General features: G+C 45.9%; 1 protein-coding gene across 5 annotated transcripts in view; it reads left to right on the plus strand.

Annotated features, from left to right (window-relative positions):
- Window positions 1-1521: 1521 nt before the first annotated feature.
- The window catches only part of LOC124044084 (acyl-CoA-binding protein-like), a 32018-nt gene continuing 20161 nt past the window's right edge, over window positions 1522-13378 (plus strand). For all 5 annotated transcript variants that reach the window (XM_046363492.1, XM_046363490.1, XM_046363488.1 and 2 more), the window contains exons 1-2: window positions 1522-1649; window positions 11847-12353. In XM_046363492.1, the coding sequence (XP_046219448.1) occupies window positions 11862-12353 (492 nt within the window). In that variant the 5' untranslated portion in view covers window positions 1522-1649; window positions 11847-11861. The remainder of the gene's footprint in view (window positions 1650-11846; window positions 12354-13378) is intronic.

Consider the following 13378-nt stretch of genomic DNA (forward strand, 5'->3'; position numbering starts at 1 on the left):
GGCTGCTCAGCCATGGAAACCAATTTCATAAAGCTGGCGAACAGTTCTTGTGCTGGTGTTCTGATGTTCTGTGAGCTTGTGTGGCCTACCACTTTGCGGCTGATCCGTTCTTGCCCTTAGAGGTTTCCACTTCACGATGAAAGCATTTACAGTTGACTGGGGCAGATCTTGCAGGGCAGAAATTTGATGAAGTGACTTGTTGGAAAGGTGGCATCCTATGACAGTGCCCCGTTGAAAGTCACTGAGCTCTTCAGTAAGGCCATTCTGCTGCCAATGTTTGTCATGGAGGTTGCATGGCTGTGTGTAAGATGTTATACACCTGTCAGCAACGGGTGTGGCTGAAATAGCCAAATCCACTCATTTGTCCACATACTTTTGTGTATATAGTGTACCATCTGTGCATAATTGGCTATACTCTACATATAAGCATCTTATGGCGATGACTATCTCAGATGACCATGAAAGTCAGAAAGCTCCAATACAGGTAGTGTGTGTGTGTGTGTGTGTGTGTGTGTGTGTGTGTGTGTGTGTGTGTGTGTGTGTGTGTGTGCGTGCGTGCGTGCGTGCGTGCGTGCGTGCGTGCGTGCGTGCGTGCGTGCGTGCGTGCGTGCGTGCGTATTGGCATGCTTAAACTGCGAAGGGATATTGTAGATGATGCCTAATTAGGTAGTTAGGTGTCAGAGCTGTGACCTGAGTTATGAGAGGGAGACTTTGTCTGCCCTCCTCGGGGTGACTTTGGCACCTCTACTCCACAGAGCCCACAATGCTCAGCAGAGTGACAGGTAATCCGCCTAACCCCAACACACACACCCCAGGACAGGAACCGATGTCAGCCATGTGTTGGTTCTCCTTCCAGTCCCCAACACATTTTTTTTCTGACCTTAAAGTTTTTTTGAATTCACATCCCATGTCATTGGTATGGTATTTCTGCCTAAACCTCAAATGAATAGAAAAGATCAGAGCTGAATAAAATCCTGAATTTGCACCTCTTATCTTTACCATTCTCTTTGGATTGAATCATATGGATCTACATAACAGGTTGCCTGGGACATGGACTTGTTGCACTACACTACAGTTTTGATGTTGAAAACATCTCAAAGTGAGCAGCACCTCCAACGTTTGGTAAGGCACCTCAGTCATCTATCTCTGACTTTGTCCAAGCACAGTTCAACACTGACACCTGTCGGGAAAAGTCTGTAATCTGTTGCCCAGAAATTGTTTTTCCTTTCCTGCGTTAGTAAGTGCGCACAATTGTACAAACCGCATATGTAACAACTTTATGACATAATATTATTACATATAAATCTAATATAATATATATATATATATTTTAAATAACGAATTATGTGACTGAAAGTCCAATAAAGATACAGCAACCTTTCATATCATATACCAGTGTGTTTTTACATGGCACATTTTACACAACAGCTAATTTCATAATATACTATGAAACCGCTTAGCTATTATTATCTTCTGTGTATATTATCTGTCTAATCGGATCACAAGGAACTGCATGTTGCACGGGTGTTCTGCACGGTCATAGTTATCTTCCGTACACAGACGGGCGGAACGATGTGGGCAGAATCTTGTTGTAACGCAGTTCGGCATCTGCAAGGAATATGACGGATTCTGCTTCATAAAGAACACACGTAAGTGCAATGAATATGCGCCTCGAATAACAAACTATTGGCATAAAATACTTATGATGTTATTCCCTTGTCGTCAGTGCCGATTTTAGAATGGAAATCTTGGTGGGGCAAAAAACAACAACATGTGGGATGCAATTCCAGCAAAGCCACTACACAACCCAAAACAACACTAAACAATACATGAATTGCACTATAATGGTGACAAATGTTTCCCACAAACTGTTAGAGCCTACATAAAGCTGTCCCAACAGCAGAGTCCCAAAACCTCACAACTGCTACACCTGGCTATCAACGGAGCCTTGTCTTGCCGCGAAAGAGTTCATTCTGTCTCTTTTACGGCCTTTAAAAAAAACATAGCTGATATGTCTGATTTGGTTAATCCTCCTGTTGTGTTCGTTTCATGTTCATTAATTCTGTGTTCCCGGTCCAAATTGCCGCCCAATTATAGCTGATTATAAATCCATAATAATAAATATATGATCACCTAATGTTGTGTTAGATATTTTGATAAACTTAAGTTATTGTGAACATTACAAGTTTACAAAAACATTACAACTTCCATTTGCTATTTATGGCCTGTGGGCCTCATTGACCTGAGCTCATAAAACTCGTTTTTGAGTAAAATAAACACATCATGTATGGATTATTTTGACTTTAACAAATTCTCAGATGAAACATATTGTGATATTTATCACAGACTACTTTGTGTCCAAGTTTAATAAGGACTCTCTCCTCTTCTCCAGTGTCATGATCAAAGATATGATCAAGAGCCTCACATACAGTATATCGTTTGGTAATTGTGTTGCCACATAATTAATTGTGAGCAAGACCCCAAAAAAGCTTTATATACAATAGCTGCAAGAAAAGTTCTATATATTGTTGAAACAATGTTGCGAATGCTTGTGAGAATGCCACAGGTGTGTTTCCCTGGGGGAAAGATTCTATTGGGAAAAGGTTCCCGTGGGGGTTGCCATGGAAGCCAAGAAGTGCCCTTATTTGGGTGTAGGGCCTGATCAGAGCCTGTACTGAGGTGTGTGTGTGTGTGTGTGTGTGTGTGTGTGTGTGTGTGTGTGTGTGTGTGTGTGTGTGTGTGTGTGTGTGTGTGTGTGTGTGTGTGTGTGTTCTTAGCGCTCTGGGAGGAGGACACATCCGTGATGTGGAGGGGCAGTCCCGGGAGGAAGAGCAGGAGTTCAAGGTGTGATCCATCTGTGACATGTGTGCTCAAACACATCCATGTGCTGGGAGGAGAAGTGTGTCCATCTGATGAATGGGCATGCCGAACTCAATTTCTAGAAGGATACAGAGGAGAGAGAGTTAGGTTAGCGGTGCGGAGTCTCAGAATGACTAGTACACTAATTGTAGTCTCACCCATCTCATTCTGAGAGAGAATGACTGGGAACACCATGGAGAGAAAAGGTACTGGTCAAAGTTGTTGTTAAATCAAAACACCCAAAATTTTATGAAAATCATCAAATGTAGCAAACGAGGATCGGATGTCGTCGATCTTCTTTTCAAAATGGTTGACCAAGTTTTGTGTGTTCAGATCTCAAGCCACGGAGCGGGAGGGGAGGACCGAGCCGGCCTGGAAGATAGGGGACATAGAGAGTCCCAGGAGATAGGTTGGAGAAGGTTTGAGCACGGGGGAGAGAGAGCGAAGGTTGGGAGGATACCATATACAGTGTGGGAAGTGTTGGTGAGAGCGAGAGGAAAAGGATACAAAATAAAAGTTGCACAGCATCTAGTAAAGATGAGGTCGAGCGTATTGCCTTTTAGTAGGGGGGGAAAATCATCAGAGAGGAATGAGTCAAATGTGTTTTGTGTGTTCAGTTAAATAAAACACCCAAAATTTTATGAAAATCATCCAAATGTGTTTTGTGTGTTCAGATGCCCTGTGTGGACAAAGTCATGGAACCATATGACAATTAAATTAACTACATTTTTCAGAGAGAGAACTTTAAATCGGTCCAATTCGACTGGAACACAGCAGGAGGGTTAAACAAGTGTGGTTTCTACTGACAATTGATGTATAAACTATGGCAAAAGTGGACCACAAGCAGAAAAGGGGCAATCTGTCATTTCGATTAAGACATTAATGAGCGAGCTAGGACGGACGTAGTAAATATAACTGTTTGTTCAGCACTTTTGAAATATAAAGCAAACAAAATTAACAACATGGGCCATTCTTACAGTGTTCTCCCTGTACAACAAGTCAGAACCATAGGATAAATAAAGGGGGCATGTAAACAATGAAAGCTCTTACAATATTCACTGATTACATTTCTCTTAAACAGGTTATAGGCTACATGTGCACCACCAAGTCAGAACAGTAGGCAAAATTAAGAGTGGAAAATAGACCAAATTATTAGGGTGAGGCACATGGGCTACTAAAAGCTTACTACACAACGTACACTTAGTATTACTTTCTTAGCTACAGTATACATATCTCCCTGGCATATTACATCATTTATGCAGCAGCATACAAGACATTAGACTCACCTTGTTGTGCTGTGCTCACTTGAACAGGAAGGTGGCGTGGCGGTCCTTCGTGGGCAAATTTGATCATCAAACTTTTTCATCAATGTCTGGCATTCTCTGGATTTATGGTGCTTTCAAGACAACTGGGAACTCAGGGGAAAAAATGGTAGAATCATAATAACGTCGGTAATGTTCAGGTTGTAGCTCTAGAAAGATGCCGGAGTTCCAAATGTACAATTCCGAGTTGGATGAAAGTTCAAGTTCACGTTTTTCCCCGAGTTTCCAATTGTCTTGAACTCACAAAAGTCAGATTTTGCATTTCAGAGTTAACAGTTGTTTTGAGCGCGGCACAAATCATGCTTCATTGACAGCATGGCCAATGTTGAATGTTTATAATTTTAAAACTAGGAAAAGAGCCACTCCACCACACAGCCACTCCACTGAATAGCAGGCTAATGATTGCTTTGTAATAATTGCAGTTAGCCACTGATTCCTTCCAAACCACTCATTGTTGAATTTCATATTTCCAACATTTCCAATGTTTATGTCCAATGGCCCCAATACATTTTATCTATAATTTCTCTTCATATGACAAGGATTAAAAAGGATTTGCAAGTAGATTGCATTTTGGATCTGCCTTACTCAAGAAAAAAAAAAAAAAGACCATGTTTATATACAGCGTTATTAACTAAATGATGTGTATATGTTTTTTTACATGGTTTGCAAACTGATATGTGACACGTTTAATGCCAAAATAGACAAACATTGGCAGTAGAATGGCCTTAATGGACTCTTCCGGGACTCTTCCGATGGCATTGAGGAGTACACCACATCAGTCAACCAGAAGCCATGGATTACAGGCAACATTCGCACTGAGCTAAAGGGTAGAGCTGCCGCCTTCGAGGTGCAGGACTCTAACCCGGAAGCTTACAAGAAATCCTGCGATGCCCTGCGAAGAACCATCAAACAGGCAAAGCGTCAATACAGGGCTAAGATTGAATCATACTACACCGGCTCCAACGCTCGTCTTATGTGGCAGGGCTTGTAAACTAATACAGACTACAAAGAGAAGCACAGCCGCGAGCTGACCAGTGACATTTTCAACATGTCCCTGATTGAGTCTGTAATACCAACATGTTTCAAGCAGACCACGATATTCCCTGTGCCCAAGAACACAAAGGCAACCTACCTAAATGACTACAGACGCGTAGCACTCACGTCCGTAGCCATGAAGTGCTTTGAAGGGTTGGTAATGGCTCACATCAACACCATTATCCCAGAAACCCTAGACCCACTCCCATTTGCACTCCGCCCAAACAGATCCACCGATGATACAATCTCTATTGCATTTACATTTACATTTACATTTAAGTCATTTAGCAGACGCTCTTATCCAGAGCGACTTACAAATTGGTGCATTCACCTTATGACATCCAGTGGAACAGTCACTTTACAATAGTGCATCTAAATCTTAAAGGGGGGGGTGAGAGGGATTACTTATCCTATCCTAGGTGTTCCTTAAAGAGGTGGGGTTTCAGGTGTCTCCGGAAGGTGGTGATTGACTCCGCTGTCCTGGCGTCGTGAGGGAGTTTGTTCCACCATTGGGGGGCCAGAGCAGCGAACAGTTTCGACTGGACTGAGCGGGAGCTGTACTTCCTCAGTGGTAGGGAGGCAAGCAGGCCAGAGGTGGATGAACGCAGTGCCCTTGTTTGGGTGTAGGGCCTGATCAGAGCCTGGAGGTACTGAGGTGCCGTTCCCCTCACAGCTCCGTAGGCAAGCACCATGGTCTTGTAGCGGATGCGAGCTTCAACTGGAAACCATTTGGAGAGAGAGGAGGAGCGGGGTGACGTGAGAGAACTTGGGAAGGTTGAACTCCAGACGGGCTGCGGCGTTCTGGATGAGTTGAAGGGGTTTAATGGCACAGGCAGGGAGCCCAGCCAACAGCGAGTTGCAGTAATCCAGACGGGAGATGACAAGTGCCTGGATTAGTACCTGCGCCGCTTCCTGTGTGAGGCAGGGTCGTACTCTGTGGATGTTGTAGAGCATGAACCTACAGGAACGGGCCACCGCCTTGATGTTGGTTGAGAACGACAGGGTGTTGTCCAGGATCACGCCAAGGTTCTTAGCGCTCTGGGAGGAGGACACAATGGAGTTGTCAACCGTGATGGCGAGATCATGGAACGGGCAGTCCTTCCCCGGGAGGAAGATCAGCTCCGTCTTGCCGAGGTTCAGCTTGAGGTGGTGATCCGTCATCCACACTGATATGTCTGCCAGACATGCAGAGATGCGATTCGCCACCTGGTCATCAGAAGGGGGAAAGGAGAAGATGAATTGTGTGTCGTCTGCATAGCAATGATAGGAGAGACCATGTGAGGTTATAACAGAGCCAAGTGACTTGGTGTATAGCGAGAATAGGAGAGGGCCTAGAACAGAGCCCTGGGGGACACCAGTGGTGAGAGCGCGTGGTGAGGAGACAGATTCTCGCCACGCCACCTGGTAGGAGCGGCCTGTCAGGTAGGACGCAATCCAAGCGTGGGCCGCGCCGGAGATGCCCAACTCGGAGAGGGTGGAGAGGAGGATCTGATGGTTCACAGTATCGAAGGCAGCCGATAGATCTAGAAGGATGAGAGCAGAGGAGAGAGAGTTCGCTTTAGCAGTGCGGAGCGCCTCCGTGATACAGAGGACAGCAGTTGAATGACTAGTCTTGAAACCTGACTGATTTGGATCAAGAAGGTCATTCAGAGAGAGATAGCGGGAGAGCTGGCCAAGGACGGCACGTTCAAGAGTTTTGGAGAGAAAAGAAAGAAGGGATACTGGTCTGTAATTGTTGACATCGGAGGGATCGAGTGTAGGTTTTTTCAGAAGGGGTGCAACTCTCGCTCTCTTGAAGACGGAAGGGACGTAGCCAGCGGTCAGGGATGAGTTGATGAGCGAGGTGAGGTAAGGGGAGAAGGTCTCCGGAAATGGTCTGGAGAAGAGAGGAGGGGATTGGGTCAAGCGGGCAGGTTGTTGGGCGGCCGGCCGTCACAAGACACGAGATTTCATCTGGAGAGAGAGGGGAGAAAGAGGTCAGAGCACAGGGTAGGGCAGTGTGAGCAGAACCAGCTGTGTCGTTTGACTTAGCAAACAAGGATCGGATGTCGTCGACCTTCTTTTCAAAATGGTTGACGAAGTCATCTGCAGAGAGGGAGGGGGGGGGGGGGGGGGGGGGGGGGGGGAGGAGGATTCAGGAGGGAGGAGAAGGTGGCAAAGAGCTTCTTAGGGTTAGAGGCAGATGCTTGGAATTTAGCGTGGTAGAAAGTGGCTTTAGCAGCAGAGACAGAGGAGGAAAATGTAGAGAGGAGGGAGTGAAAGGATGCCAGGTCCGCAGGGAGGCGAGTTTTCCTCCATTTCCGCTCGGCTGCCCGGAGCCCTGTTCTGTGAGCTCGCAATGAGTCATCGAGCCACGGAGCGGGAGGGGAGGACCGAGCCGGCCTGGAGGATAGGGGACATAGAGAGTCAAAGGATGCAGAGAGGGAGGAGAGGAGGGTTGAGGAGGCAGAATCAGGAGATAGGTTGGAGAAGGTTTGAGCAGAGGGAAGAGATGATAGGATGGAAGAGGAGAGAGTAGCGGGGGAGAGAGAGCGAAGGTTGGGACGGCGCGATACCATCCGAGTAGGGGCAGTGTGGGAGGTGTTGGATGAGAGCGAGAGAGAAAAGGATACAAGGTAGTGGTCGGAGACTTGGAGGGGAGTTGCAATGAGGTTAGTGGAAGAACAGCATCTAGTAAAGATGAGGTCGAGCGTATTGCCTGCCTTGTGAGTAGGAGGGGAAGGTGAGAGGGTGAGGTCAAAAGAGGAGAGGAGTGGAAAGAAGGAGGCAGAGAGGAATGAGTCAAAGGTAGACGTGGGGAGGTTAAAGTCGCCCAGAACTGTGAGAGGTGAGCCGTCCTCAGGAAAGGAGCTTATCAAGGCATCAAGCTCATTGATGAACTCTCCGAGGGAACCTGGAGGGCGATAAATGATAAGGATGTTAAGCTTGAAAGGGCTGGTAACTGTGACAGCATGGAATTCAAAGGAGGCGATAGACAGATGGGTAAGTGGAGAAAGAGAGAATGACCACTTGGGAGAGATGAGGATCCCGGTGCCACCACCCCGCTGACCAGAAGCTCTCGGGGTGTGCGAGAACACGTGGGCGGACGAAGAGAGAGCAGTAGGGGTAGCAGTGTTGTCTGTGGTGATCCATGTTTCCGTCAGTGCCAAGAAGTCGAGGGACTGGAAGGAGGCATAGGCTGAGATGAACTCTGCCTTGTTGACCGCAGATCGGCAGTTCCAGAGGCTACCGGAGACCTGGAACTCCACGTGGGTCGTGCGCGCTGGGACCACCAGATTAGGGTGGCCGCGGCCACACGGTGTGGAGCGTTTGTATGGTCTGTGCAGAGAGGAGAGAACAGGGATAGACAGACACATAGTTGACAGGCTACAGAAGAGGCTACGCTAATGCAAAGGAGATTGGAATGACAAGTGGACTACACGTCTCGAATGTTCAGAAAGTTAAGCTTACGTAGCAAGGATCTTATTGACTAAAATGATTAAAATGATACAGTACTGCTGAAGTAGGCTAGCTGGCAGTGGGTGCGTTGTTGACACTACACTAATCAAGTCGTTCCGTTGAGTGTAATAGTTTCTGCAGTGCTGCTATTCGGGGCTAGCTGGATAGCTAGTAGTGTTGTTTACGTTACGTTGCGTTAAAGAACGACAATAGCTGGCTAGCTAACCTAGAAAATCGCTCTAGACTACACAATTATCTTTGATACAAAGACGGCTATGTAGCTAGCTATGTAGCTAGCTACGATCAAACAAATCAAACCGTTGTACTGTAATGAAATGAAATGAAAATGTGATACTACCTGTGAATGCGACCGGGTTGTGAGTCTATTCGGTAGACGTCGGCTAGCTGTTGGCTAGCTGTTGGCTAGCTAGCAGTGTCTCCTACGTTAAGGACGACAAATAGCTGGCTAGCTAACCTCGGTAAATTAAGATAATCACTCTAAGACTACACACTCTAAACCTAAACTACACAATTATCTTGGATACGAAGATACAAAGACAGCTATGTAGCTAGCTAACACTACACTAATCAAGTCGTTCAGTTGAGTGTAATAGTTTCTCCAGTGCAGCTAATCAGTGGACGTTAGCTAGCTGGCTAGTGAAGACTACGTTAGGACGGCGAAATACGATAATTACGCAATTATCTTTGATACAAAGATGGCTATGTAGCTAGCTGAGAAGAAATTGCTAAGATTAGACAAGATTAGACAAATCAAACCGTTGTGCTATAATGAAATGTAATGAAATGTAATGAAAAAGTTATACTACCTGCGGGAGCGAAGTGCCGATGCGACCACTCGCTCCAACCCGGAAGTAACACCTGCACTCCACACTGCCCTTTCCCACCTGGACAAAAGGAACACTTATGTGAGAATGCTATTCATTGACTACAGCTCAGCGTTCAATACTATAGTACCCTCAAAGCTCATCACTAAGCTAAGGATCCTGGGACTAAACACCTCCCTCTAAAACTGGATCCTGGACTTCCTGACAGGCCTCCCCCAGGTGGTGAGGGTAGGTAGCAACACATCTGCCACACTGATCCTCAACACTGGAGCTCCCCAGGGGTGCGTGCTCAGTCCCCTCCTGTACTCCCTGTTCACCCACAACTGCACAACTCCAACACCATCATTAAGTTTGCAGACGACACAACAGTGGTAGGCCTGATCACCGACAACGACGAGACAGCCTATAGAGAGGAGGTCAGAGACCTGGCCAGGTGGTGCCAGAATAACAACCTATCCCTCAACGTAACCAAGACTAAGGAGATGATTGTGTACTACAGAAAAAGGAGGACAGAGCACGCCCCCATTCTCATCGACGGGGCTGTAGTGGTTCCTTGGTGCCCACATCAACAACAAATTAGAATGGTCCAAACAAACCAAGACTGTCGTGAAGAGGGCACGACAAAGCCTATTCCCATGACAAAGCCTATCCCCCCCATTTGGGATGGGTCCTGAGATCCTCAAAAGGTTCTACAGCTGCAACATCGAGAGCATGTGATGACTGGTTGCATCACTGCCTTGTACGGCAATTGCTCGGCCTCCGACCGTAACGCACTACAGAGGGTAGTGCGTACAGCCCAGTACATCACTGGGGCTAAGCTGCCTGCCATCCAGGACCTCTACACCAGGCGGTGTCAGAGGAAGGCCCTAAAAATTGTCAAATAACCCAGCCACCTCAGTCATAGACTGTTCTCTCTTCTACCGCATGGCAAGCGGTACCGAAGTGCCAAGTCTAGGACAAAAAGGCTTCTCAACAGTTATTACCCCCCACCCCTCTTTTTACGCTGCTGCTACTCTCTGTTTATCATATATGCATAGTCACTTTAACTATACATTCATGTACATACTACCTCAATTGGGCCGACCAACCAGTGCTCCCGCACATGGCTAACTGGGCTATCTGCATTGTGTCCCACCCACCACCCGCCAACCCCTATTTTATGCTACTGATACTCTCTGTTCATCATATATGCATTGTCACTTAAACCATATCTACATGTACATACTACCTCAATCAGCCTGACTAACCGGTGTCTGTATGTAGCCTCGCTACTTTTATAGCCTCGCTACTGTATATAGCTGTCAGGATTTGGCCAGTGTTGTTCCGGTTTTTGGTCACTAGATGCCCCCATTGTGCCTTTTGACCTTTTGTTTTCCCTTGATCCCCATTATTATTTGCACCTGTGCCTCGTTTCCCCTGATTGTATTTAAACCCTTAGTTTTCCTCAGTTATTTGCTCTGTGTTTGTATGTTAGCACCCAGCCCTAGTATTCTGTGTACTCTTGTTGATCCCGGTGGACTCTCTTGTGGAATTCTGTTTTTTGTTCTTGTTTATTTATTTTTGAGTATCTTTTGAGGCTTTTTATGCTATACCTACCACCTTGTGGATTTACCTTTTGAGGTTGTGGAGTTACATGTTTTCCTGAAGGACTTCACTTTTTTACTTCATTAAATACACTGTCTCAAGTACTGCTGTGTCTGCCTCATCTTCTGGGTTCTGCCGACTATTCGTGGCTCAGTTGGTTAAGTGACTGTTTCTCACTCCGGAGACCCGGGTTCGTAACCGGGTCCTGACAATAGCCTGTCTTTTTACTGTTGTTTTATTTCTTTACCTACCTATTGTTCACCTAATACCTTTTTTGCACTATTGGTTAGAGCCTGTAAGTAAGCATTTCACTGTTGCATACACCTGTTGTATTCTGCGCACGTGACAAATAAACTTTGATTTGATGTTGTGTAGTTGGCAGAGGACACTACATCATTTGATATTTGGACAGGGAAAAGGGCATGTGATATTTGAATGGTTGCATGATGAAAATGTAAGGCCATTCCAGAATTTAGTGGCAGTATTACAGCAGAGATGTAGGCTACAAGTAGTACTCATATATTCAATTTGTCAAATCAAATATTATTTGTCACATACACATGGTTAGTAGATGTTAATGCGAGTGTAGCATAATGTGAAATGCTCCAAGAATGATATGGCTATTTGATGTGGATATTGCTCTTGTTTGCATTATAGTGCCATAGTTGAACTTAATATAGTTACTATGAATATATGAAAAAACTATGTAATTACAATGTGTAGTATTAATAGTATGTAATAACAGCCTCAACGCCTCTTCCAGCTCTACAGGTCCAACATGCCTCTTGGCGACATGAGGACACCCCTGCTGTCCAACTCATTTGACACCCCAGAGGAATCCCTGCCCTGTGACCTGGGAAACCCCACAGTGGGCATCCTAGGCTCAGGTGATTACTCCCGCTCCCTGGCTGTGCGATTAGTTGCCTGTGGTTATAGGGTAGTGGTCGGCAGCCGTGACCCAAAGCATATAGCCACCGGACAGTTTCCTGATGGGGTTCAGCTTCTCACACAGCGGGAGGCGATGGTTGGCACAGAGAAAGTTGTCTTTGCTGCTCTCTACCCTGAACACTACCACACCCTGGTGGGGTTGAGGGATGTACTGGCTGGGAAGGTGCTGGTGGATGTGAGCAACGCCACCAAGCTTAACAGTGGAGAGCCGTCTAACGCTGAGAGGCTGGCAGAGCTGTTCCCAGAGAGCAGAGTGGTGAAGGGCTTCAATGTGGTCTCAGCCTGGGCCCTACAGACTGGAGCTCATGACGGCAGCAGGCAGGTAAGAGAGTAATCATGTATATACTGTACATACAACTCCACACATTGTATACAGTGGCAAGAAAAATAATGTGAACCCTTTGGAAATACCTGGATTTCTGCATAAATTGGTCATCAAATTTGATCTGATTTTCATCTAGGTAACAATAATAGACGAACACAGTCTGCTTAAACTAATAACACACAAAATAATTATACATGTTCATGTCTTTATTGAACCCGCTGTAAACATCACAGTGCAGGGTGGGAAAAGTATTTGAACCCTTAATAACTGTTTGACCCTCCTTTGGCAGCAATAACCTCAACCAAACGTTTTCTGTAGTTGCGGATCAGACCTGCAAGGTCAGGAGAAGTTCCTCTTTACAAATTTGTTTCAGTTCAGCAATATTCTTGGGATGTCTGGTGTGAACTCTTCTCTTGAGGTCATGCCACAGCATCTGAATCGGGTTGAGGTCAGGACTGCCTGGGCCACTCCAGGAGGCGTATTTTCTTCTGTTGAAGCCATTCTGTTGTTGATTTACGTCTGTGTTTTGGGTCGTTGTCCAGTTGCATCACCCGACTTCTGTTGAGCTTCAATTGGCAGACGGATAGCCTAACATTCTCCTGCAAAATGTCTTGATAAACTTGGGAATTCATTTTTCTGTCGATGATATCAAGCTCTCCAGGCCCTCAGGCAGCAAAGCAGCCCCAAACCATGATGCTCCCTCCACCGTACTTTACAGTTGGGATGAGTTTTGATGTTGGTGTGCTCTGCCTTTTTTTCTCCACACATAGTATTGTGTGTTCCTTCCAAACAACTCAACTGTAGTTTAATCTATCCACAGAATATTTTGCAAGTAGCTCGCTGGAACATCCAGGTGTTCTTTTGCAAACTTCAGATGTGCAGCAATGGGTTTTTTTGGACAGCAGTGACTTCTTCCGTAGTGACCTCCCATGAACACCATTCTTGTTTAGTGTTTTACGTATTGTAGACTCGTCAACAGAAATGTTAGCATTTTCCAGAGATTTCTGTAAGTCATTAGCTGA

Source organism: Oncorhynchus gorbuscha, linkage group LG09, assembly GCF_021184085.1.
Source record: "Oncorhynchus gorbuscha isolate QuinsamMale2020 ecotype Even-year linkage group LG09, OgorEven_v1.0, whole genome shotgun sequence".
Lineage (NCBI taxonomy): Eukaryota > Metazoa > Chordata > Actinopteri > Salmoniformes > Salmonidae > Oncorhynchus > Oncorhynchus gorbuscha.